The sequence below is a fragment of the Trichoplusia ni genome, chromosome 10 (assembly GCF_003590095.1).
Source record: "Trichoplusia ni isolate ovarian cell line Hi5 chromosome 10, tn1, whole genome shotgun sequence".
Classification (NCBI taxonomy): Eukaryota; Metazoa; Arthropoda; class Insecta; order Lepidoptera; family Noctuidae; genus Trichoplusia; species Trichoplusia ni.
Window position 1 is genome coordinate 13722513 of NC_039487.1, and position 27367 is coordinate 13749879.

At 36.3% G+C, this 27367-nt stretch overlaps 1 protein-coding gene across 3 annotated transcripts in view; it reads left to right on the forward strand.

Moving 5' to 3' along the window:
- LOC113497938 (nuclear factor 1 B-type) overlaps positions 1–25277 on the forward strand; it is a 58357-nt gene extending 33080 nt beyond the window's left edge. For 2 of the 3 annotated variants that reach the window (XM_026877756.1, XM_026877758.1), the window contains exons 2-14: positions 8680–8835; positions 9387–9578; positions 10044–10251; positions 11669–11740; positions 14399–14494; positions 15191–15355; positions 17287–17391; positions 17746–17864; positions 18234–18342; positions 18610–18764; positions 19071–19258; positions 19923–20011; positions 20702–25277. In XM_026877756.1, coding sequence (XP_026733557.1) covers positions 8680–8835; positions 9387–9578; positions 10044–10251; positions 11669–11740; positions 14399–14494; positions 15191–15355; positions 17287–17391; positions 17746–17864; positions 18234–18342; positions 18610–18764; positions 19071–19258; positions 19923–20011; positions 20702–20838 — 1791 coding nt within the window. In that variant the 3' untranslated portion in view covers positions 20839–25277. The remainder of the gene's footprint in view (positions 1–8679; positions 8836–9386; positions 9579–10043; positions 10252–11668; positions 11741–14398; positions 14495–15190; positions 15356–17286; positions 17392–17745; positions 17865–18233; positions 18343–18609; positions 18765–19070; positions 19259–19922; positions 20012–20701) is intronic. The other variant, XM_026877757.1, reaches the window with a different exon arrangement.
- The last annotated feature ends 2090 nt before the right edge of the window (positions 25278–27367 follow it).

Sequence of the window (27367 nt, forward strand, 5' to 3'; positions counted from 1 at the left end):
AATTTACTTTTATGGTAACTTTTGTGACGATGATTCATTACTAAATTATGCAACGGTTTAGTCACGCGTATTTATCGGGATTGCCCGACTAGTTTCGGACCCAACCGGAGTCTTTGATCATAAGCTAACGCGGTGGCGTGAGAGTGTAATTTTTATGTTCATATTTCGCATATTAATCGGTATTTTTTTAAATCAAGTTCGGGCAAGATATATGTACAATTTTTTTTTCCCACAAACCCCTTCTCATTTCTAGATGATATAGACTATTAACAAACTAAAGTTATAAATTGTATTGAAACACAAAAAATATTGTTTTAAAAGATTATTTCGACACGAAAACCTTTGAAAGGCGATTTGAGAAAGAAAGTATTGTACGCTGAGATGAAGAGAAGTAAAGACGAATGGAAGAAAAATACGCATTGCGCCGACCCCTTATAATTAGGAACACGCAGAGAGATGACGTGGATAAAAAATTTGGCCAAGTGCGAGACGGAATTGCGCAAGACGGTGTCTGTACCATGCCCATTAAACCTGTACGGAAAACATTTTTGCTAGGAATTCTTTAGTTTTATTTAATTCTATTTTTCCCACGTTTTTATACTTTCACTATTCTTGTTTTTCTGATTGTTGTTCCGGTTTGATTTTCGCAAATCAATTTTAAGGTACTTCTTGATAAGCTAGTAGGCTGAAATTTTGGGTAGCTTCAAACCCCGATGACAATGCAATTTACAACTATAAAAACGGCTGGGCCGGTTTTTGAATAGAGTTACATTAAAAATGTGGGGTTTTAGATTTTTTAACTGTATTATTATTTAATTTCATTGTTGTAGCGGCATTAGAAATATATATATTATTTGTCAAATTTCCTAATGTTACCATTCATGAGATCAAATCTTGAGACAGACGTATAGATAGCGGAATCTTAATAATATGTCCCTGTTTTACCATTCTTTTACAGAACCTTTAAAAGTCCAGCATTTAGTGGTTATCTTAAACGCAGTTTTAACAAACCCGTTCAGTTAACCGCTGAACCACGTTCATCGATTTAACTATTACGTTATTATTGTTTTCAGTACGGTTTACGACACCAGTAATAAAACTAGGCACGTGTTCTATAAAAGTCCCTTTCCTGATTGCCGGCTGGTGGATAACGTTTATTTTTGAGATACACATCATATTAAGATTGCGAAAGAGTCTGTTGCAACTGTTACTGATCTTCCTAGAGTATTACTGTCAGATTCAGAACTAGGTTCGTTTTTGCTGATTCAGATTGTTTTGTCTACAGCCTTGCCGTGTGGTTATCGCTTTAAGCTGATAAAATTGCTTTGTTGGTTAATCCAGCATTATGTTGGTTTCGGCTATCTCTGAAATGGCTGGATCAATTTTGATGGATTTCGGTGATGTAACAAGAAGTAACTTTGGCTACTTGAATTTGAAAAAAAAGCTTTCATTTTAGAAAAATGAGTGATTGCGGTTAAATCCCACGCGAGCGAAGTCTCGTGTTCACATAGTAATATATATTAATAAAGGGAAAATCTATTTCATCTAGTTCGGTAAAACCCCTCAGGTAATCAAGTCATTGTTATGCAGGTAAAGCCGCAGCAGAGTATAATATCATATATTTAGATCAAAAAGAGGTTAATATCTCTATGATATTATCTTATGTGTAGACAAGGGACCTTCAAAGCATACTGTAGTAGTTACAGGTGGACAGTAGCTGGCTTGGTTCAGGTTAAGGCTTTGTTTCCACTAGAGATGTACGAGGTGCCGAGTGGTTGAGGTCACCACGCCAAACCCACTGTGCGCGTCGTGCCGCAGATTCGACCCCCGCGTAGGACAAGCATTTGTGTGATCCACGAATGGTTGTTCTGAGTCTGGGTGGTTTTGTGCATGTGATTTGTATGTTTGTGAAAGCTCCCGTGACACTAGGATTAAATTCCAAAGTGCGGGAGTCGATTGAAAAAAAAATTGTCGTGCGAGGATATCCGCTGAGTCGTTTCCAACAGAGCTGTGCTGACCTGGGCGAGGTAAATGATGCAATTCTATTAGCTCTTTACAAAGGCATCCCTCGCTATCCATCCTCGGACATCTTTGGTGGAAACGCAGCCTTAGTCAGTAAGAGCTTGACGTTACCCATTTCCTCTCCTGAGGAGATTCGTCTGCATTAGGATTTCCTCGCCTTACCAAGAAAATCGTACTGAGTACCCATCTCAAATCGTCAACTTGAGTTTAAAAAACCGAAAGCTTTTAATAAAGCTCCGTCGTCTGTTTGTCAGTTTGTCACCAGGCAAGTTTTCAGATGATGTAACTCTGTTGCTACTTCAAAAACGGATATAATAAAAGCTGTCATAAAATTGATGGGTGACTATTTTTTAGTCTTTTTGATGGACCTCCAGGGTCGTGAGTCCAGTGGTTTATTCAGAGATGTTTGTAATGCCAGACTCAAGAGTTTAGGACAATGCTTATGACTCATTGGTTTCCCTTTACAAACAATAGACTTTCTAGGAGATGAATACATTCCGCGTTCGTGTTTTGTTTCCACATTATATTCGTCGACTGCACATTTTGTATAAAGCGTTATTCTACAAGATTTTCGAAGTAAACCAATAAAAACTGCAATAAAATTAACTTGTTCGCAGACAGAATGAGTTCGAATCGTAGCTGCAATGCGTTATTCAGGGTTACATGCAACTTGCTTGCAGATTATGTCTGATGACGTCAAATACAGCTCTGTTTATGTATAGACTTGTTCACGAGTATACATATTTCGGGTTTGTTCCGCTCCATACTCATGAAACTACAGCTATTGAGGCCGATATATTACATGCGTTAATCAAACTGTTCTCAATTATTGCTCTCGTTTTTATTCAGTAAGCTAGAACGATAGTTTTACGGTGCAAAACAGATTGGTACGATCGATACGCGCATATCGATGTATTAGCTACCTCATTACCGGCTCTCTAATCCGCCGCAATCCAGGTTTTACATACAAATATATGCAACGAGCCAGGTGCACTCGCACACATGTTTCTAAGAAGCTTTTCAACATATTTCGAATGCATACCGTTTAAGTACCTAAATACATATAATATAATCGTATTTGCAAACATTTTGCATTCCACTTACAATAGGATTTATTGTAAGTTTACGTGATGCGTGCGGTAAGCGCGCCGGTACGCATCACTTGTTGCGCGCCAAAACCGCGCGTGGCACGATGGCGGCCGCGCGCTTTTTTTTCACGGCGTCTTTCCGCGTGTGCAGTGATTTTGGCCAGTTCTCCTGTGTGACGTAGACGACCCAGTTAGTACGCCAACCGGTGCCACGGCCAAGTCCATCCGGGCATCCCCAATGAACCAGCGCCAATGTCTATAAAATAAATTGTACGCACGAAATAAAGAGAAAAAAAAATTATAATGAAGTAAACGTCAGCTCCTGATTTGCCGCCAAAACCTGGGTGAACGCACTCCAGTGTTTTGGCAAGGCTCGTTGGATGTTTTCCTAATAGTTCATTTATTTGATAAGGTTGTTTATTATTGTCGGCCTTTTAATCATTTAGCGATCATTTGACAAGCGTACTGTCATTACTCGTATTTATGATAGGCGTGCTCTGCCAATAGTGAAAACCGTGATATTGTCCATTGACAACGGAGCGGTCGCGATTCCGAGCAAGTTATTCTACGCAGCGACAAAATAATCGCAAAATCGTTAGATGTGGGAGTCGTTTGACTTAGTATTCGTGTTCTAGATCTGCGGCCGCTAGTCGTCAGCTATCTCGGAGCGGTCGATTTTATCGTCAACGTGCGCTTCGTCTAAAAGTATAATAACATGAATATCGCGATTCCTGCGTGCGATATCATCAATAGCAGAGCCGGCTCGTACTGAGAATCCACTATGAGCGAACCTTTGCCAACAATCTTACTATTCAGCATTTGTTGTTCTTATATTTGCCAAATATTTGCACCTTATCGCGAGCGTATTGTGATAGTTTTACGAGCGCCATTTTTATATTTTTATTTCGCGCGCATTTTGGCCGCGCTTCCAATATGGTGGATGTTTGTTTTGGATATTATCTGAAGCTTTTTAATGTTATTAACAGGATGTTTGTTCGCTTTGAGCTATATGGAAGGTATCAAAGGTTTTGTAAACCTTTATTTCGTAAGGAATCTCATAAAACTTGCTGATGGATGATTTTCATTTCGACAATTTGAAGATTGCGCATCTCCTATGACAGAAACAACTTAAAAAACTCACCCTTAACCTAGATTTCTCGAACTAAACACACACAAACAATCAACAGACTCTAAAAGAAAAGAAATCGCCAACAAAAATTTCGTTCAGGCTATTGACTCTTACATTTGGCATGATAAAACCGATAATTTTATAAGAAGGGGATTCCGGCCACGTGTCGCCATGGATCCTGCCAAGGGGCACGCCAGGTTGCTGGCAAGTGGCAACCTCGTCTGTGACGCCGGCCAACTCAATGTTTTGACTAGACCTTTTTGTTTATATCTGCAGAATCAACGGAGATTGTTTAGGCTAATCAATCATTGAGTTCAGACATTTTTTGTGTGTTTGGTTTGTCGATTTCGTGTGGGATTGTGTGATTGGAATAAATTGTGAGTCTGTATTGTTTTGGCTGGAGTGTCTGTGCTCTTCGGGTTGATGGAGTCTTATTGCGTGATCGTTTTGTATGCGCTTTGATTCGGGTTTTTTATTGGTTTGCCATACATTGGGATTCGTGTTTATACTTTCCTGTTAGGTTTTAACTAAATCCTTTAGTCATTAGAATGATGTTGCTTATGAAATCAGTAATTAAAAATCGTTCCGAAGCATTAAAGTTAAGGGAGTATCTCCGAATGCTTCGCTGATTTTAACTTGTTCTAACATATCTTTTAAACCTTAAAATAGTTTTAGTTTTATACACATCGTCTTCATTAGGGATATAACTTTTTATAAACGGTTTTCTTCTTTTCATTAACATTACCTAAATCAAATTCAGTCGTAAAACTCATTAGAAAGCATTATTATTTTGTTGTGCGGTTTCCACAACATTCACATTTGTGCTAATATTAACAACAATCGAAATATTATCAAAGTCATCCGTGTTTTGAGAGGAAAGAGCTAAATATTCTTCTTAAGCATTTATAACAATGTACATTGTAGGTTATTAACCATTGGTGTATAGAGAGGGGGGTTTCTAGACAGGGAATTGTCCACTTGAAGTCATATTTTTGAAGGTGCGGTAAAAAGGCTCGCTCTATATCGTGTGTTGATCGTACTACTGTAGGGTCCATACTGTTCTCAATAATAACATACCATCTGTTAACATGTATGTGTACTATGAAAACAATAAAGTATTGAGTATTAAGTATTGTCTGGCTTTCAAAACTATAGCAATGTTACTTATTACTTATACTTTATTTGAGATGCTTAGGTAGGATCAAACAAGGTCTCATTAAGTGGTAAAGCCTTCGGTTCGACAAAGTCAGTGGATTACCGTATTTACATGGAGCGACTGTCTGTCCCTTTTTTCAATGATCACAACCCATTTTATTGTTTAACATAGTATCTCGCACTAAGACTGGTTGCCAGAATTATAATAACACTCAAAACTAACTTAACGTTTTGTATTCGAGAAACGGTCACCCATCCAATGCCCTACCGCGACGAGCGTTGCTTAACTTTTATTTAATCGGTCTACGGTTCAAAAATAAACTTAATTTTCTATGATATGCCATTCAAATCTCTTTCCGTCTGTCGGTAGGCAGGGAGCTAGCTACCTGCGCGTATTAATAGACCATTGCTAATTCGTGTTCTAAATTTACATGTGGAGCTGCCTATAGTAGATACAAATGTTCCTATGGATGTGTCTTTATGTCTTTTGATATTTATTTGTATTTAAATTCATTTATTTCTAAATGTGGTCTATGAGAAATGTTTAAAACAATCAATTTTCTCATAGAGATGGAATTAATTTTCTATTTACATGCCGTCGCAAAAGGAAGTGTTATAAGTTTGATGTGTCTGTCTTATAGCTCTCGAACTGATTGAGTGATTAAAATTTTTAATTTTTTTTTTTGTTTCTAAGTCAATTTGATTATATTGGTTCCATGGCCCCCTGTTCAAGGTTTCAATATCAATTTCAGAATCCAAGTTCCCTCACTTTGTTTTTTTCTTCCAACAAAGACCCCTGATTAATATTACCTTACAGCCAAATCTTGAAAAACAACGGTTAAGAACAACATAAACGAGGTAATATCGTAATTTCTAAAATGCACCAACCTTAAATCGTATGTTTTTTCCTGATATGTAGAGCCGGATTTTAAAATGACTAATGAGCTATTGAAAGACCATTCGCAGCCTGAAAGCTTGAAATTTGCAATATTACTATCAAAATACGATACCATTATCATAATCAGCCCATATACGTCCACTGCTGGACGCCATCCCATCCCCAATTGCACGCCATCGAGATCTATCTTCGGCTGCTGTCATCCAGCTCCTGCCATCTTGCTCAGATCATCACTCCACCGTGCCTGAGGACGTCCTGCACGATACAATAACGCCCTTATATCATTAATATCGATATTAAAGCAAACTCTTGGCTTTAACCTCAACAGTTTCATTCCTCACACGTTCTTTTACAAAGTTTGTATTTGATTCTTGTCACGATATTGTTTACAAGTCCCTTGATCTTAAACTTTTTGATACAATGTATTAAGAACTTTTTGATTTTGTTGGTGGTTTTGTTATCTAATATTCAATAAAGTTAAGTTTATTGAAAGAAAGTTGTTCATTAGAAATGAGGGACTTGGTACCTAGGTCTTGAACCTAGAATAAAGTTTTTGATGAATGCTGATGCAAATTATTGCACAAATACTAAAATTCTGAGAATGTTTGCTTGCTTTGCTCGTTACAATGAATATTCATTTCTATATTTATCATCATCATTGGCCTAGCCTTTTCCCAACGATGTTGGGGTCGGCTACCAGTCTCACCGGTTTCAGTTGAGTACCAGTGTTTTACAAGGAGCGACTGCCTATGTAATAATATGCAAATATTTCTTCAAAAAGTATAAAAATAAAACATGCAACTGAAATTGCGACTTTTCTATTTTGGTGCAGTAACATTTTTGTTTCCAGTTTTCCATTTAATGAAATCATTATTAGTCAAACAAAGCATGCATCTAAAAAGTTACGCAATATGAGACGATGTTTGCAACAAAATCACCAATCAAAAAGGCAAAAATAATTGACACTAACTTGAAAGAAAATATAATTTGCGATAAAGGAGACACAGTCTGGCACAGCACAAATACCGTCAAAGGGGCCTATACTGCACAGAAAACCCACGTGCCAGGAATACATACACAGGCATTACATAAAACCCAACTTTAAGGAACCCTGCAACGCATCGAAACGTCATAATCGATAAACGCGATACACTCGATCCCTAATTCATATTCGACTCGGTACGCCAAAGAATGCGTTGACAGAATATCGAAAAAAATGCAAAATCATCTCGGAATTTTATCGGAATAATAAAGCAAGAATCGATACCATTCGATAGGCCGAAACGGGTAGGCGGTAAATCACTACGTATTTGAATACATTACTTTATGATTCAACGCATTACAATACAGCATTTGTTTCGCGCGTGCGCACTGCATACGTTATTAATATTCGTTTGTACGATACGTAATTTTTTCTTTTGTTGTGCTTGTATGACACAATTAGGCCTACTGCTATTGAATGTATTATGCAGAATTGTATGACAGGTGTACGAAAAAGTGTTTCGAATTTTAAATCGATCATTTCTTTTTCTTGTAATTCGGTTGGGGTTAGCCAGAATTTGAAGCGTGATTTGTCATTTGTTTATTAGTCATTTCTCTTTTTGACCTGTTTAGGTAAGTTAATATGCTGTGTAAGTACGCATTGGTTGTTGTACAAATCGCAAAGCTCGAGTAATGTGAATTTGATCGCTGTTTCCTGGTACTCGTATCACTTGTACTTAATACTGATACTTTATTACTTGTTTGTGTAGTCTTAAGTAAATATAATTTAGGAAATGGTGTTTGGGCTACGTTTAAAAGTAAATTTTAGAAGTGGGATTTAAATTAATCTCTTTTTTGAATTTCCGACGAATTAGACTCCACCTGGGAAGAATCACTTCTTTAGCTAACCTAAATAAATTAGAGTTTTAACGTACAATACGTCTGCTAGTTTATTCGGCTGTCAATTTAATTTTTCATTGCCGGTTCGATTTCTGGATGTACAAATTGTAATTTGTACATAATAAATGCACGTGTTTGTATAGACGCAACAAACAGACATCAAAACTAACTTGTCAGTTTATTTGTAGATGCCAAAAACATTGATAATGGTTTCGTTTATTTAAAATGTTCAATTTATGTGAGCGAAGCCGGGAGTCGTCAGTCAGTCTGGATAGTATAAACCCCGAAAGATTCTTATTTGTGGAAGCTTTGTGTGTTTAAATGATCGTATCTTACTCTAAATTATGAGCGGAATAAGTTCAGAGTATTGATACTAATGAATTTATTGCATCCGACGCACTTACTAATGGGGTTTGGTTAAAAAAGAGAGCCCCGCGTTGGGCGCCAACAAAGAAAATTGAATTTACCAAGTTAATACCTGTTTTTAATGTTTCCCTTGTTCACAGGACGAGTTCCATCCGTTCATAGAGGCCCTCATGCCATTTGTAAAGTCCTTTTCGTATACTTGGTTCAATTTACAAGCGGCCAAACGGAAATATTACAAGAAACACGAAAAGCGGATGAGTCTCGAGGAGGAACGCCACACAAAATATGAACTTCAGGTAAAATATGTGCTAACCGTGTGTTGTCATGATCCGCAGCTAACACCGTTGTAGCTACGTACTGGCCCCAAGTCGGGCGCCACCAACCTAACATCGCCTCTCGAAGCTTGACTAACCTGACAGCTATTACTTCTGCTGCTGTCGAACATCGAGATTGCGACGTTGTGTCGTATGTTGAACGTGCTTGAGGTAGGTAAACTTTGTGTATTTTTAACCTCAAATAGGATGAGAAAAAGGTATGATTTTTTATTGAACTTAAAATTAACTTGAGTGTCGATTCAAATTTAATTATTATATTATTATTTTTTGTTTTTGCCTAAACTCTTTATTAAGAAACTAAAACCATTCGATTTCGGTATCATAAAAATATTGATTAAATATGCGAGAAAAATAAACCAATTTAGATGCAATATTTAATATTTCGTAATAACTACACATACAGTTTTCATAGAGTCTGCTGATTTTTTTGTTTTTTCTTTGCTATTGAAACAAAGCTAACGTTTAAAGAGAACCAAAAATATTTTGCTCATTATTCTCATTCTCAATTCCAGAACGAAAAAGCAGAAGTGAAACAAAAATGGGCATCGCGGCTATTGGGGAAGCTGCGCAAGGACATCACACAGGACTGTCGCGAGGACTTCGTGCTCAGCATCACCGGCAAGCGGCCGGCGGTGTGCGTGCTGTCCAACCCCGACCAGAAGGGGAAGATGAGGCGGATAGACTGCTTGAGGCAGGCTGATAAAGTGAGTGGGATTATACAACCGAAAACTTTCTTTAAACGCGGTAAATAAGATTCGAAGTGAAGAGATAGAATTTTTGTAAAGGATTACTACGATTTTCCAAACGATTTTCTAGATAATTAATAGAATACGGGGACTGATAAAAAGAGTCCTATTAATCCCTACCTACCTAGAATGCCTTCTGTCTGCCACTTATTTTGGAGTTGGTAACATCGGACACGCATCAGACTAGATTCTTTTGTAAAATTTTTAGCTATAGTTTTATTTTGTAGAAAAAGCAACTGTCGACATAAAGATCAATACTCTATTTTCCATTTGAAGAACTACGTCTCATGCAATCCACCTATTTAGGAGAAAGCAAAAACTGACTACGTCAAAAACGGCTTTATGTGCTTTCTGGCTTTGATTACTATATGCCATATTCATTTTTCTGGACTTATCAACTAAACGTTTATCTTAAAATTCCAGGTATGGCGTTTGGACCTGGTAATGGTGATACTGTTCAAAGCTATCCCCTTGGAGAGTACGGACGGCGAGCGCCTTGAGAAGCACCCGGAGTGCACCCAGCCCGGGCTCTGCGTCAACCCCTACCACATCAACGTCTCCGTTCGAGAGCTGGACCTGTACCTCGCAAACTTTATAAACAGCTATGGTAATGGGAGCGACGGTCTGCCAGGTCTCTCGCTCACTTCTTTATGCTACGCTTCTTGGTTTTAAGTTTTTTTTTGAGTATTGATAGACTAATAATCAGAGTTCGATGATAAATGAAAAATTTACAAGCATGAACGCCAGTCGTATTGGTTAATGATTGGATTTTCAAATTTTAACAAATTTTGGTACTTAAAAATCATTTCTATGTTGGAGACATGTCTGAAGACTAGAACCTCCTCGAATCTCAGGGGTCTACTAACACCCTTTAATGATGAGCATTAGTTAAAGAAAAAGTACAGAACACGTTACAGGCGTATATATTTAATAATAGTAACGAACTTACTTAAAAAGCTGATAGAAGGCTTCCGCTTTCTATACAACCTCATGTTTAAAACAATCGATTTTGAATAAGGATAGAAAACCCTTTAAAATATGGAAACGTAATTTCTTTTCACTAAGCCACGTGACTCAGACAAATCACTTCCTAGAATTTCCAAATAGGAATTCGAAGAATTCGTGTGCATTTCAATCAGTAATTAAATCAGAGAAATTGGCATCAGACCATGGGGGCTAATGAGGCGGTTTGCTTTGAGCGTAACTTTGATTTACATGAATTACCCTGAATACAAGCTGTTGCGATTCAAAATCCATCCATTTCTTTACAAATTTGGCATACCTTTTTGGTAAATTTGTTATTCCGAAGTTTATCAATACTCAATCTATTTTATATTACTTTAAGTTGCATAATTATATAAGTTCAGAGTAGCTGTAGCATGTGTTGTAGTGTAGAGCTTGCTTTGCGATACAAAAGTTGTAAATAATTTCAACAATGTTCATTAAATAATAATTACTTGACGTTGATTTGGAATTATTAACACTATAAAACTAAATGGCTTGCGTCTGCTTAGTATATACTTAAACAGTATTAATGGCAATATTTTTCTTATATTTCTAGCATTTTATTTAGATTAATGTAGTATATTTTTAATATCTTTATATAAAATTAATTCATATCATAATTCCCATAGGGTCCAATTTAAGGTTAGGATACTTGTCTTTCTTGATATGGTCTTGGTTTTGATTTTAAAATATTAAAGTATTATTTTCACATCATCCATATTTGTCTTCTTCATTAACGTTCTGTTATCAGTACTTTGCACACGTTTGACAGTTTTAATATGTTTCGCAATTACCTCGACTAGTGTATGATCAGTACCGAGACATGCTGAAATTTTGGACTTAATTACGATGAATATTAATAGATATCGTTTCTTACTCTAAGATGTATTTCCTCCAACAGAATTTCGTGTTTAATTTGGAACTAACTCATCCCATTTCCATCCTCAAATACAAATTTGAGTAGTCTGAATTTCACTCGTTCTTCTTGGACCATCTCAAAAGGGTCTCTAACATAAATTGTAATGTAGTTGGTGTGATTTCAGATATACTAAGCGGGTCGCTATCGCCTCACCCTCCTAGGGACAAAGAGAACGAACACGAGGCTAAGAGCAAAGGTAACTCGCGGACGAGTAACTTGTGACACGTGTGTTGTATGCGTTCCTTCTACAGTTTTATGAGAAACTTTATATATATAGGAGAAAACGATTAATTAACTTAAAAACAGTAACCTCCTTGTTTTGCATGCAAGGGAAAAAGTAATGGAAGTAAAAATAACATTTTTAATTTTGGCGCCCAACGTGGGGCAAAATTGATCTAAGATTAAACTATGTAAAGGGTGTTTTTAGTAATAAATATTTTGCGTAATAATTTATTATGGTGTGAATGTACTAAAAAGAATATGAATGATGTTAGTCGTGAGCTTCATTTAAGAAAAAAAATAACGATGTTTTATTGAAACTGTAGAAGGAACATAAATGTGATTGGTTTGCACAAAAAGCATTGTCCTACAATTTTTTTTTTTCGTATTTTTATGCATTTTCAGACAAAATTCCTTAATACCGCATCTAATTGGCTTGCACTCACACTTTCATGCTTATTGGTGTCAAAATTTGAACAAGTTCACATATTTTGGGATTGAGTAATGTTTGCTCGTTTGTTGTTGTGTATGTAGTCGGTGTTCTTTCTCTTTCACTCTTTTTATATATGTATGTATCGATGCTTCTCTAAAAAATTCAAAAATAATATTCACTTAGCAGATCTTGGACTTACTTTTAAGTAGTTGTAACTTATTAAATGAAAAATTATATTTGTCAGAATATTTTTTTATTGTTATTCTTCTAAGTGAAAATTATTATTTTTTTGGATAAATCACTTTAGAGAAGTATCGACTTGATGTTGTAAAACTCGGTTGCATCAACTACGTTATAAATATTATCTGAAGATTCCAATTCATCATCATCTTTAAGATAATATCTTAAAGGTGACGATGATGATAATTATAAAAGGTTAAGTATTGCTGCAACATAATATTCTAAACTCAATTTAAATTCAACGTTTTCAAAAGATTCGTTTGACGTTTGGCTGAATATATACAAAGGATAATTTTCTATTCCTTGAAGAAATAAACGTTGTTTTTAAAATGATTGAAAATATAATATAAGGTAGTTTATAATGTATGTTTTCTCTCGTCTAAGTGTTTTGATGTTGTGGCTTTATTAAGAATAGGCATCAAACCCTGTAAATAAAATACAGGCAAATATATATGTATTTATATTCTAAATATTAGATTAAGTATAGAAATCAGTTGCTATACTAAGATTTGACACCATGTCTTAAAGGGATACTATTGCAGCTGAGGAAAAAAGACGCCCGTATACTGTGTATCGCTCCGTCACACTTTTGGTTGTTCCCTACTTCCCAAGTGTCAATGCGTCAGTGTCAATTTCGACAAGCGTTTATAGAAAATGTCACAATGTATGGAGATGATGGGTCAAAGTCACGTGACTTAGTCATTTTCATACATTTTAACGTTTTCTAATGAGACTGACTGATTTTAGAAATACCTCTTGGCTAGAGTTGCAATAATATTTTCTAAATATGTAGCGGTAGAGCCATCGCCTCTATCTGCTCAAAATTTTGTTCTCCCATATCAGATTCTTTAGTAAAGTAACTGATTTCTTAAGACTTGTTAATTATTTTTGTGTTAGAATTAAGTTCAACTAATTTATCAATTCAGCCTACCACTGTTTTCTACTGAACGTAGGCCTCCCCAAGGTGCGCCACAATACCAAACCCTTCGCCTTCCATAAATACCAAGATAACCCCATGAAAATAAATTCATCCTTTTGTATTACAATTAATTTCGATATTACTTATTACTATGCGAAACCATAAAAATGTGACTGTCTGAATCAATTTGTCTATAAATAGTGTCGCAAGAAACCGAACAGCTGCACAGGACATATTATAGTGCACAGGCGTGTAGGTAAACCCAGGACCACTTTCTATTTATTTCTAAAACAAACACAACAATAACATGTAACGATAAATAATAGTTGTAAATATGAATTATTTGATCTAGTAAACAAATTTGCGTCACAATCCCAATAAAGACTCTCCTTAAATAAATTCATGACGCAAGTAGAATAAATATGGCGTCACATGTACTGACACGAAGGGAAATAGTACAAAGTCACCATTCATGAAGACATACTGTTACTAGGGGTTTGAACCCTGCTTACGACCACAATATAATTGTTCTGACTTGTAGAATATAACGACATTAATTGTGTGAATTATTTTTTGGTACAAACTGGAGCTTAACCGTTTTGTTATTATTTTGGTTGTAATCGTAACTCCTGGTACACGTTTACAATAATTTGTATGTGTGGCAGGCTTTTCCCCCCCCCTTTCTCTCAACCAATGGCGTGAGGAGCCATTTGATGATTTCCCATTAAAAAACAAACGGCTTTTCCTATTATAATTCAATTTCCTACGATAGGAAGCTGATTATACAGTCTAGGAGTCGGTCATTCAATAAAATCCCTCCGTTAGATTTTACTGGGGAAATTACACCTCTATAAGTAAGGTTGCTAAAGTTGAGGAAGAGAGACATCGCTCTACGGAATGTAGTGCGCTGTCCCTTTTCCACATCTTTAAATATCATGAGTCGGTGGTAGATCCCCAGTACCCGTCACTATTTGAGGCAATAGTCCCTTTAGCCTGTAATGATAGTATCATTAAATTGTAATGTCTGAAATGGCTGATTTCAGGCTATAGTCACAATCCATACAACGGTGTAATATGCAACGATATTATTCTAGCGACCGGTGTCTTCTCGTCCAAGGAGCTATGGAAGCTGTCCAAAGGTATGAAAAGTGTTTTATCATCATTTTGTAACTCATACTAACTGATTAATTGAGGAGTCACTCATCAATCATTTGGCGACCTCCGTGGTCGAGTGGCGTACGCACCGGTTTCAAGGTGTCGCTAGCTCTGAGGTCCCGGGTTCGATCCCCGGTCGGGTCAATGTAAATATTCTTATTTCTACATTGTCTCGGGTCTGGGTGTTTGTGGTACCTTCGTTGTATCTGAATTCTATAACACAAGTGCTTTAGCAACTTACTTTGGGTTCAGATCAATGTATGTGATGTTGTCCGCATTTATATATTTAATTAGAGCTTGTTCAATCAAATAACAACTTTGTATGCCCTCTTTGATGCAGATTCTGACTAATTGGTATCATTTAGCTACGAAACTTTTTGTAACTACAAAAAAGTTCTCAAAAAATCTCTGAATTAATTCTGTTTGATGAAGCAGTCAATGCTCTCCTTGAGGCTAAATGTGGCAGAATTTAACAAAAGATCGAAAGCCAAATCTAACATAGATAACTATCCTTAAATAGTGCTAGACTCTCTTGGCAATAAATGCTTTGATTTATCCACAGACTCACTTCAATACTGTTTTATGTAGACTATATTAATAAGCTGCTTTTACCACTTGCTTGAAACATCCTTTTAACGATGTATGATCGTTTATTACATTATATATTTTTCGTATTCCAGCTTCTATTCTCCAAGAGACGGGTTCGGAGTCTCCGAGCGGCTCCGGCGGCGGCATAAAGCTGGAGTCAGGGTACTACTGCGGGTACAACAGTCCCGCGCCGCCCGCCTTCGAGCCACCAGCGGAGAGGGCGACCCCGTCAGCGATGCTCGTCGGGCAGTGCTACAGTAAGTACAAAACTAGTAATGTCCAAAAATATCTGGACGCTCCAAGTTACATTTGTGAAGTGGAAAATATATTTGCCTACTCCTCCTATAGACTCCTATACACTCATCATCATCATTCCCTGATCCCAATTATTTTATTAGGGGACGGCGCAATATGTCTTCATCTTCCGTACCGTTTTTTCTGACGGTATCTCACAAGAAACACTCTTTTCAGCTATATCGTACAATCCATAGGTACATCGTTTCTTTGGTCGTCCTCTTTGCCAAAATTCATCCGTATCCATGTTAAACGCCTTTCTCATCACATTCTTACTCCTCCTATTTAAAACCCTGATCAATATTAGGCACACTGAGGTAAAGTGCAAGGTGGTTTTCGTTGGTTTTCATTGTTGATCCTGGTTTACAGTAGTTGCAATGATGGGCATGTGTGAAGATCCCATATAATAAGTTGCATTTATCCAAGTGCTAATGGATTCGCCCAAATGTATTGAATTGGAAATTCAATTGTCAAGTCAAGACAACAAAGCGATGTGAATGGTCGAAAAGGAATGTCCCATATATTTGACTGATTCGATCAACGCTAAAGGTTTTAAAATGTAGATAACTTATCGAAGTATTAGGCTTTGTCTTCTTCAAAAGTCTGAGATAATTATCGGTGGGTTTTTAAAAGGGGACAATTTGGGAGCAATTTATTGGCAAAATCTTTATCTTTCTTCGTGCTTGGTACTGTTTGAAAAGCCTAGGTCTCCTTAATTCATTAACAAAGATTTTTTATTATTTATCTTCTTCGGTATCCTCAACCTTCGGCAACCTTACTCTTCGGTAAAGGACTCTTCTTTAGAAGATATTATCCAATTAAAAAGTTATTTTTTAATATATGTAAAAAAACTTTCCATTTAACAACAATTACATAACCAGCAGGTATCTCAAATGACTCACAAGTCAACAATCGCAGACGAAAACATTGAAACGATACAAAAAGCGATTGTCAATCAAATTCCCGCCGTCCATAGTGTAGTCACAGCACGTGCGCACGCGCACCTAAATATAGTACACATGTAGCGCACATGGATTGCGCGGTGAATCAACGCGGTGACTGTTTTGGTGTAAAAATATATCGTATTTTTGGGATTTGGTTACTGATTTTTGGGACCGCATCTGGATTTTATTGTTTAAATTTAATTAGGTTAATTTAATTCTGTCAAAAAAAAATCATTTTCTAAATATGTATATTAATGAGGTATTGTTACGCTAAATATGTGTATTTTTTTGTAATTTTATAGGAGTAATCAAACGGGACAAAAATAGAATTTGATATTTGGTAGAACGCATTCAGCGCTTTTTTGTTTTTTTTTCAAATATGTAAAAAAACTAAAACGCGTGGCTACAATAAAACACTTAATCTGGTCTTAGAAATAATTAAGACAATCTGACATTTATGCTATAGATCAGACCATTGTCTTTAAAGTCAGTGACCCTCACTGTTTTCCTTTTATTGATGCAAATACGTGCGGTTATAACAAGAGGCTATTTTTAATTGATGTGTCAAAAAATTCGTTTTTTTTTAACCAACGAAAAACTAATTTGGCCTTGGATATAGATCAAGAACTTTAAGAAGTTGTATTAAATTAATACAAAAAAAAAATGTTTCCCTTAGAGCTTAAATAAAAAAATGCAGTCATATCAAACAAAACAGTTTGTATTTGCTATCAAAAAAGATCAGTCACCTAATTTTAGGTTAGCTATTTTTAGAATTAAACTACTTTTAATACAAAAATATCGTCACCATCTGACCGGTTTTGGCCATGGCGACCGCCTCAACTCCTATTTGATATTTTGGCGTAAGATGGCAGAAGCATATGTCATATGACATTATGATTCAGCTTCCTATTATTGTATTAACCACTAAACTATACACATATTGCCAGCAGGTATCCCGCACAGCTCAGCGGGTCTGTCTGCGCAGTCGCCGCTGGTGCCCTCCAACACCATCTTCTATCAGCATGCAGCGCCACCTACCGACACGCACCCGACAAGTACGTAGCGACATCTGTTGAGTTAACATTGTGAATTAAGTTGTGTAATGTGGTAGTTGGGTTATGAAACCGTGGCGAAAACACATGACGTATTATATAAAATTTTGCACTAAACAGTAAAAATATCATCTGTAACTTGAGTCTTTTATAGAATGAAATTATACAGTTGAGGTACTCCTTTTTGGATAATACACGAGTCTACTCACATTTTTCGACGAAATATTTTAGATATTATACAAGTGATTGAACCCATACGTCAGTTTCTCGTTCAAGTTCAAGTTCACAAGTCCTCAATTCGGCTTTGTTTCTATAAGCCTCTGCTATACCTCTTAAAACAACATCTTTGGTCTTCAGCATCCGAGGCGCTATCCAGCCAACACGCGGGCAGTAAGTACGACGGGGCGCCGCAGGACTCGCTCGGAGACTTCGTGACCTTCGTCTGCCAGGACCCATCAGACGTACAGCAGTTACAGGTAAACAAATAAATAAGAATTAGCTGTGTTTTACCTACGTATTAAAAACTTTATTGTGAGTCCAATATACGTTATATCAAATTATCTTAGTCGGAATCTTAGTCATTTGAAAACGAATGCCTCACTAAGGAATTAAATTGTTTCGTCGCGGGGGTAAGGCACAGGCAGAATGACGCATTTTTGAAGGTCACACTAAGAATGCTTGTCCTACGCGGGTCTCGAACCTACGAAGCGCCGCTCACTCATGCGACTGAGAAATGGATAACTATAAAATGGCTACTTTACAAAGTTAAACAGATCAGATTTTTTGTACCTAACCGAATTTCTTTCATAGTAAATATGTCTATAGATTAATCTTTTTGCCACCAGGTGCACAGTTTATCGCGGAGTCCAAAGCCTCCGTACTTCAGTAGCTCCATGCTGCCGCCGCCACCACTCCCGCCGATGGCCAGACCTGTAGCTATCATCAGATCCACAGGTAATTTGACGAATTTCTCTCTTAAAACAACATCTTTTCACATGCAACTATTGAATATAATATACAGATATATCGGACAGTAGTTTCACGTACCAACGACGGAAGTATAGTCCGACGAAATCACAATACCTTTACATTTTGGGACAACATAAGTATCTCATCGTACTCTCACCATGGACATTTGGAAGAGGCTAGTCGGAGGAAAGAATCTAAATACTTCTTCGGAGCTCTTCTGACTAATGTTTTTTTGTTCCCCTGGTTCTCCAGCGAGTGAGGTGGTGGGCGGGTCATGCGGCGCCGGCTCCCCGCCGTCTCCCCGCTCCCCGCCCGCGTCCCCGCGGCGCCGCTCGCCGCACGCCTACCGCGCCGACTGCCACCCGCCCATCACGCACTTCAACCATTTCCACACACAGCCGCAACAGGTAACAAACCTTTTTACAATTAATTTCTTCAAAGAATTTCGGGAAGCTAAATTATCAAACTTCTGAAGAAATTTGGTCCTTGTTAATCTTAATCGTATCCAAAACCATTTTTTTATTTGGTGTGCTCCTGGTAAAATAGTTTTCCTCCAGATAGGTTTATTTGTTTAGAAGAAAGGGATTTCTTGTTTTGCACTGAGATCCTATTTCACCATGTAAGCCATAGCAAGCCTGAGCATTTGAAATGGACCAGTTCTACCCGTTCGTTGTATAGGTATGTCTAGTAAACAATGTTCGAAATGTTTTCAGGTATTCAGCTACAGCGGCGGGGTGGGCGGCGTGGGCGGCGTGGGCGTGGGGCTGGGCTCGGGCGGCGGCGGCGTGCTGGCGGGCGCGGGCGCGGGCTCGCCGCCGGGCGGGCTCGGCCTGTACGCGCCGCGCGCCGCCAGCAGACCGGCGCCCAGGTGGGTTTTAGAGGACTTGGGACCGATCAACAGGTCCGTATCACCGATCTATTGGGTGCGAAGTCTGAACATCAACCTCGCCTCAACGTGGTGCACCCTGAGAAAATGAGGCTCTGATGATGACTTAGTTTTAAGTTCTTAGTTAAGGATTCCCCAAAATACTTTTGGCTAGTTAGTTTTGCAGAATGTGTGCTAAATTTTGCAGCATTTCGTGTTTTTGGGTGAAGGTTCCAAAACCGCAGATTGTGACTACTATGCTTAATATAATTTAAGCAAAAAATATTCCTGGTGCGTACCAAAAACAATGTGGAGAGTAGTTTTTTGGTTAAAAGCTCTCCTACAAACCCGATTAAAAGGTTCTCTACAATTACTGAATGTGGACCTTATAACCGGACAGTATCATTGAGTTTTAATTAAGAACTCAATAAATGCCGAGTAACAAACACTATTAATTTATGCTAATTTCATATTTGTTATCTCTTTTGATAGCCCAATGACCAATATGTAAAAAACAATCAATTCAATCAAATTTCCGAAAGCAGACCATAATAAATTAAGGGAAACACCATAATAATTTAAGAATTACTTATCTAAATCACAAAGAGCCCAGGATCTATATAAAAATCTCCCCTCTCAGCTAGGTCGCGCTCCCCCGAGGAGCGTTGTTAACCTTGCTCTAATATTATCTGATCATCAGGTGGAACGCACCATTCCCTACCTTGGAGGAGGAGTTCAATATCATGACGGCGCCGCCCGGGCCCGACCATGTTGTGTTGTTGGATGATGGTGAGTTACTCTAGCCTCTATTATTTATTTACACTCCATCTTTAACTTTCTCCATTATTAAATGGGGTATTGTGGACTCTGTCGGGATAAAGTTGAGATTCTTTTTGGTGGGTCATTTTGGGTAGAAGTGGTAAACGTCAGAAATCCTATTAGATAAATGCGCAGTTTGTGTTATGGAAGAAATTAGGGTAATAAACATGTTTGTCATGGTTGATAGGGTGGAAAAGGGAATTTTGGCGTAGTTCAGCCCTGTAATTGGTCGATGCTTAAGTCGAAACGACAAATTAATTTTGAATCAAATAAGAGGTGAACTATTAGGTTTTGAAAACTAGGTTTTATTAGAGTAAATGATATTAAAATTGTTATTTTTCTACTTTCATGCAAACGGTACTTTTACAGAGAGCCCGTCGAGAATGCTATTGTATGACGTGGCGATATTGTGTAAGAGCCTGCCTTTGTATTATTTGATCAAGAAAATATGGTTAGGGAGCTTTTGCACGAATTTACTTTGTCTGGTTGAAGTTGATGTACCTGTCTAATACCAATTTGAAATAGTAATTTTATGACGAGTTAAACAATTTTATTGTTACCGATTTTTCGGTTTTTTGTCCACAGCTCTCTAACTATTGATAAACTTTTCAAAACCTTGAATATGATAAGTTGATATATTTCCAGTTTTCATCTCCACAGAACGCTTCTTCCAATCAAGCGTGATAACTTCGGAGGCGACTGCGATGGACACGACCGGCTCGACCGTCGGATCTGTCGTGGACGCGTCGGACGACATCGCGCCCGACAAGTCCGCGCCGGACTTACGCTCTCCGTGATCCCACGCTACCGCTGCGCCCGTCGGCGTCGCATACGGAACTGACGGGCTTGCCGGGGCTCCGGTCAGCGTCGACCCCGCCGCGCCTGTCGTTGGCGTCGCGACGGTCGAGACTGTCGCGTCGGTCGCACCCACCGCCACCGTCCTCCGCTGGACACCCGCGCCCCTCCCCCACTGGCGACCCGTCTTACATCGGACTGTTTAATTTCCAACGCCATCTCAGTATGTCGGGAGATTAGTGTAAATATAAAAAAATGGAATTAAAACGGATGAGGTTGTAGTTGAAATTTAGATTTTACAATTTTTACTCTGTGTCGATCGACTGCGCCTGTCCGTGCGATGTGACTTTGTCGCGGCGTTCAGATAAATACTCTTAGTGTTCGGCGTCCGACAGACGCGGGTAATCGACATGGTTTTCATTATAACTTGTTAAGGCGATAACAAAATACAATACTCCAACGATAATTATGTAAAAAAATATTAAAGCTACGAAATAAAACAACATATTATATTCTAATATTTTTATAGAATATAAAAACAAGTATGATATGATCAAGCCTTCCAGTAATTTAGTGAAATAAAATGTTAATAAAAGTGCAGCTTATAAAATATTGTTTTGCTGAGCTGTGAGACAGGGAAAGCGAATAGAATGCTTCCAGAGGCGTCAAAACAGTTGCAATTGACGAAAGTGTGATACTATAAGTTGTTTTTTGTTTCGTTGTTGTGTGTTTTGTAATGGGAATTAAAATTAAATAGGCATAAGACGTCGATTAGTTTAAAAGTATTTTTTTTTAATTTATTGAACGAATATTTAATAAAGACGAGCCTTGCTTAAGAGATTAGTTTAGTTGTAATTAGTAGCGAACAGAGTAGCTGATTTATTGTACTTTCGATCGATCGAAATAAGACATTGAATTTTTTTATCAAAAAGAAAATAGTAAAAAAGATTTTTCTGTAATTTTCGCACAAACACACATCACTATTGATCTCAGTGACACAGATGTACGATATTTGAGTTTTTTTTTTGTATTTTTACTATTTTTTTTATTGCATCGAAAGCGACAATAAATCAAGAGTAGTATGACTCGTGTCGAATAACGTTTTATAGGTGCCTTTCATAAAGAAAATTAAATTAACTTAAATAATAGGGATTTGTATATTGTAGTGTTCTTTTTGATAAATCCATCCGCTCATAACTGTAACAAGAGGTCGTTAAATGTTTAAGAGTTGTGTGTTTTGTAAACGAAAGTTATTTCATTGCTGGTTGGCAGCTGCTCAAAATTCAGTCAGATTGTAGAAGATAGCAAAACTGTAATTTTTAGAGCAAAAAAAACGAAATTTGAAATATGGAAAAATCATAATTTATTTGACACATTGTCAAGTATGTAATAAATACGTTTTTTATTTAATGTTTGTCTACTTGTTAGGCATGCTTTTATTTTAACTTTATGTATTGAAAATGCACAAAAAACAGCTGTTTTATAAGCACAAAATACTCACTTAACTTTTGGTTACAAAATATGACACCATAAATAACTTACTTAATCCTACAACTTAAACTAGAATTTAATTTTTCACTCATAAAAATGATTATTTTTCGCAATAAAAGTGGCCATACGAGGAAAGCTAGTCATTAGAGTTACAATGTAAATTTAATGTTACATAAAGTATAAAAAAAATATTTACAATTATAAAAGACCCCTTACGTTTATAGGTAAGGGGTTGAGAAACTAAAAATGTGGCCAAATTACACTTAATTAATGAAATCCAAATATATATACACAATTTTTAATAGATTTAGGTTTAAATAAGCGTGGTATAATTAAGTTCGTAGCGGAAAATGACGTGACGACAATTCGAGAAAAAAAATACATAAAAAAAGCAATTCAACATAAAACATCCACGTCATCTGTCATACAAATATCACAGTTTAATTTAATCTGGTTTGAAAATCATAATTTATTCTCCAATATTAGTTTCGATCATTTTATCGACAAGTTTTATTTCACGCGTTACAACCCTGATTTCGGATTTCTATATACCTAGTGTAGTATGAAACGTAGCAATAATTACAAGCAATAATTTAAAAAATAATTATAAAACAAAAAAAGGGCTTTAGTGAAGGCTAGACTTTGGTACTGAAATGTAGTTTGACCTATAACGATTCGCGATATTTTTTCTATAGACGAACGGCGAGAGGCTGGAACTAAGTAACGATAATTATAGTGCGGTTTGGTACAATTAAAAGCTATTTGACAAAAATATATTAGACATACAGCTATAGTCGAACTAGGCAGAAAGGGATTAGTCAATTGCTAGCTATAGAAAACAATATTATTAGAATAAAAAACATAGAAAATAGTAACGACGTTAAGGCTTGTTGATAACAGACAAAAAATACAGTTTCGTCATTGAAAATCTGAACGAAGTAACCTTGTAATGTGGTAAGGCAATACTAATATTGGTGACGAATTTAAAGCTCATTGGTGCCGAAAATTCTAGACTGTGATTCAATTGTTCATTCAGAACGTGTCTTATATTGAAATAGTTGTTTTTGTATGATTGGCATCGCACGACGTGTGCTGTGGAATACGAAAAAAAATTGTATAATAATGACAGACAGAAACATGTTGTATGTAATGCATTTGTTATTATTGTAAAGATATGGTAAAGGCGTTCGTGAGCTGAGGAATGTAATTTTTTTGACAGCGTACTTAGAAACGATAGATTTTTTTGATAGCTTTGCAATAATTTGTGAATGTGACTAATACAAAATTTTGTTTCGAACAAAAAAAACTGGGATAACGTGAAATTATGTATTGGTCGCATAATTGTTTGTTTCATTATTAGCACCATTAATACTATATGGAGTAATATTGAAAGCCTAAACATTATGTGCCTTAGATACAACAATATTGTATGATATTTATGATGCGTTCTATACAACGTGCTAACTAGAAATAAATGATAAACAATTATTTTGAATGCCTGGACTTTGAACGTTAAATCTTCTTGTTAGAGTTCATTTCTGCAAAGGCTTGTACGTACTCCCAATGTTAAGTAATGTTGAAAGCAATTTTTATTGAAACAAAATTAGGCCCAATGTTTCGGAATGTGTAACTCCTAAAATATTAGTTTTCCCTAGATCTATCTTTAAGTTTTCTGTCATTGTTTCCTTACGATATGTATAACTTGAACCCGGGCACCCACCAGTCTGGAGATTTGTTTCGGATTCAGCTATATTGTAACCCTCATCTAATAATTATTGTACAATTAAGTAACGCTTTAAAGCGTAGTTTCGCTGAAATATTAAAAGTACTTCTATGATATTGTATAATTTTAGTAATTACCTACATTATACCCATTTACGTACCTATATACTTTACTGGCGTGTATATTCTTAATCTTCGCAACTTGGAATAGCAACGCTTTTATTTACGAAGTAGTCACCGTTGATTCTCGCATGGCTTTTTGATATAAAAATCAAAACATCTATTCTATAATGTACATTATGTTTTCTTAAGTTTCTCTTCTTGAAAGAACGAAAATCCGTCTTATAAGTTTCGTGGATTTCAAAAGTTGATACGTAAATAGAGAAAAATAATTATAAGGATAATTAACCGATAGAATACTCCTAGTTACGATTTTATTAGTTTCTCAGATGTGCAATTATGATTAACTGTTTTTTTTAGCGAATTTGTTAATTTTTATTAGTATCTAATATTACGAATGTATTCATTGTCATTGTATGTAAATATGTTCCGGAGTGTAATTATATTTTTTTTATTTGATTAACATTAGAATGGGTTTATGTTTGTCATCGGCCATGTCCTCCGCGCTTTCATATTCATAGGTTTTTACAACTTTTCTTTATTTTTAAAATAGATACTCGCGAAACGTCCGGGATATTCCGACGTCGGGAAAAAAAATACCAACTCCTGAACGTTTGAATACACTGAGCGATTTATGCAATAAACTAAAGATAGACTTGTAAAAATGTTATTACATGTATTTTTAACCTATACATAGTAAGATATTTATAGAATTTTAGTCGTTTAATTATTTCGAACGACTTGTTATAAAGAAAATTGGTGCTTAAAGCTTAAAACAAAATATGACGGCACGTTGTCGTGTGTGTATTGTCATGGAAGGGGTCAGAGCATTATGACATAGCATGCGTTGTTATGCTCCAGTGCTACGTAGAATCGGTAACACGCAAAAAAAATCTGTAGAAAAATTGTTTTACGCCGACGCTGCAAGGTTAGTGCGCGCGGAATTAATTTTATTTTTTAGGTTATTTATGTTTTTAGTTTTGTTACGACAGTTGTTTAACGATTCTATGGATCATTGAGAGCAGTTATAATAATGTAGGTAAACTTTGCTCAAAAACGATGAAAACTGAAAGTGTTACAGTTAATGCAATACAAACAAACAAACATACGAATTGAGTTTTATTTCATGATTTGTTCCCTTGCCTTTCTTCTTGAGCTGTGACTTCCTTACGCAATACATCCCGCATTCATATATATTTGTATAAGCCTGAGGGTCTACAACCACGTCTTAAAGTAATTTTATTATGTCTGTAGAAGCGTGACAGCGCTATACACGGGGTAGAGCGGCATTTCTCTTTCACGCCCTCAGTAGTGGTATGTTACTTTCAAAAACTGTGGTTTATTTTACAACTATTAGATAATTCGTCTAGTATTACGACAATTTCAATTTAGAACCTGAATCATTTTAAAGGAGACAAAAATATTCCATTACCAGTGTTAAAAAACAATATCTCGAGAGATTTTCAATACCAAACTTCTACGGAACGGAATAATATATCACGTGTGATACCGGCAAAATACATTTCTAAATCAGTTATATTAAAAGAAACCCAAACAGCAATATACCCTGCTAAAGACGTTTTAATTCCAAAGCAGCAAATACAACGTTTTCAAACTTTCCCGCCTTAACTTGGTCAATCACAATGTCGATATCGACACCAACACGACATCAGCGCCATCTATTAACAAACCGTACGAACTATCCTCAATTCCGAACCCTCTACTATAAAACGCTTCACTTGCTATTGATTCCAAAACAGAAGCTATCCTTTTCCACCTAAACGTGTAAAAATAAAATCTAGTATTGAATTCGACTAAAAATGCATTAATTTTGTTGTTAAATATTAGTTTTGACGTAATTTACGTTTGTCTTTTGGGTTTACGCCGATAGTCGTCAATATGTCGATTTTTGAATAGGATCAATTGATTGATACCGATCGTAAGAAGGTATTATAATAGAGGCCAGTGCGTCAAACACAGTTCTCTGTTTACATTCAAAGGAAAACAGTGTTATGATATTGAATTACGCTCTACAGGAATACGAGGTTAGTAAAATATATATTTTAAGTTATTTTCAAACATATTTCTATGTTATTAAAAGTTTAAAGAGTGTTTTTAAGGTAGAGTTAAGTAAAAGAAAGTTTGGCGGGTTGAAACGGTGTCTTTTTTCTGGGCTTTTCCTAGTTTAATAGTATTTTGGGTAAAAACGGGGTAAACATTAAATATTTGTAACAAAATTAGACTTGATTTCAAAACTGGAAAAAAATAAAGAGCTTAGTATTTCTAAGAAACATATTTTTATTTATATTGTAAGTAAGCATACAAACACACATATTTAAAACTTCAACATCCCATGTGAATTTCCATCAACATAAAAGGACAAAATTACTTTAACCATAACCTGCCGACAAACATAAAAATACAAAATTCTAAATAACAGTTCGCTTCGCGTGCTCTTTTCGAGGGTTAAGCGACGCGGGGTAATAGCTACCCCATATAAATGTATGGGGCTCAGAGGGTTAAAATGTGTCTTACGAAGCATGTTACTATTACATCAGAATCAGTAGCTGTAGTTTCCGACGGGGGTCGAAAGTACCCCAAACGGAAATCAAGGTAAAAAATTGAGAGTTTATAAATGTTACTTGATTGAAAACCAAAGCATGCAGGTTCAGGTTTTTAAAAAGATACTTTCTAATTTAAAAGATTTGAAAAGATAACATAACATAATTAAATATACAGATATCTTTATGATTGTTTATTTGCATGCTGAAAGGCAGAATATGGTGATACCATTTACTATTATCATAACATCGCAAAACGCATAAAAGAATTTTCACGTATTTACTTTTAACGACGGCTCTACAGGTTCTTCAGGTCAATCTACATGATAAAGTCTTTCAATAGTTCTTATTAGAATTACGAGTAAAATAAAGTAAGATATCACTGGTATATTTTTACAACTAAATAACGCTATTGAAGATACAACCAATGTATACTAATTCAGGCTTAAAATTTGATACTTAAAAAGTATCTAGATATTTATTTTTCATACAAATAATCTTAAATTTTTAAAACAAGACTCCTAATGCTGAAACACAACATGACAAGACGTTCTTAATTCTATACCCGTCTTTACTGTTCACCTTGATATGAAAGAGCTAGCACGAGTCAGGACGACTTAAAACCAAGCGACCATTT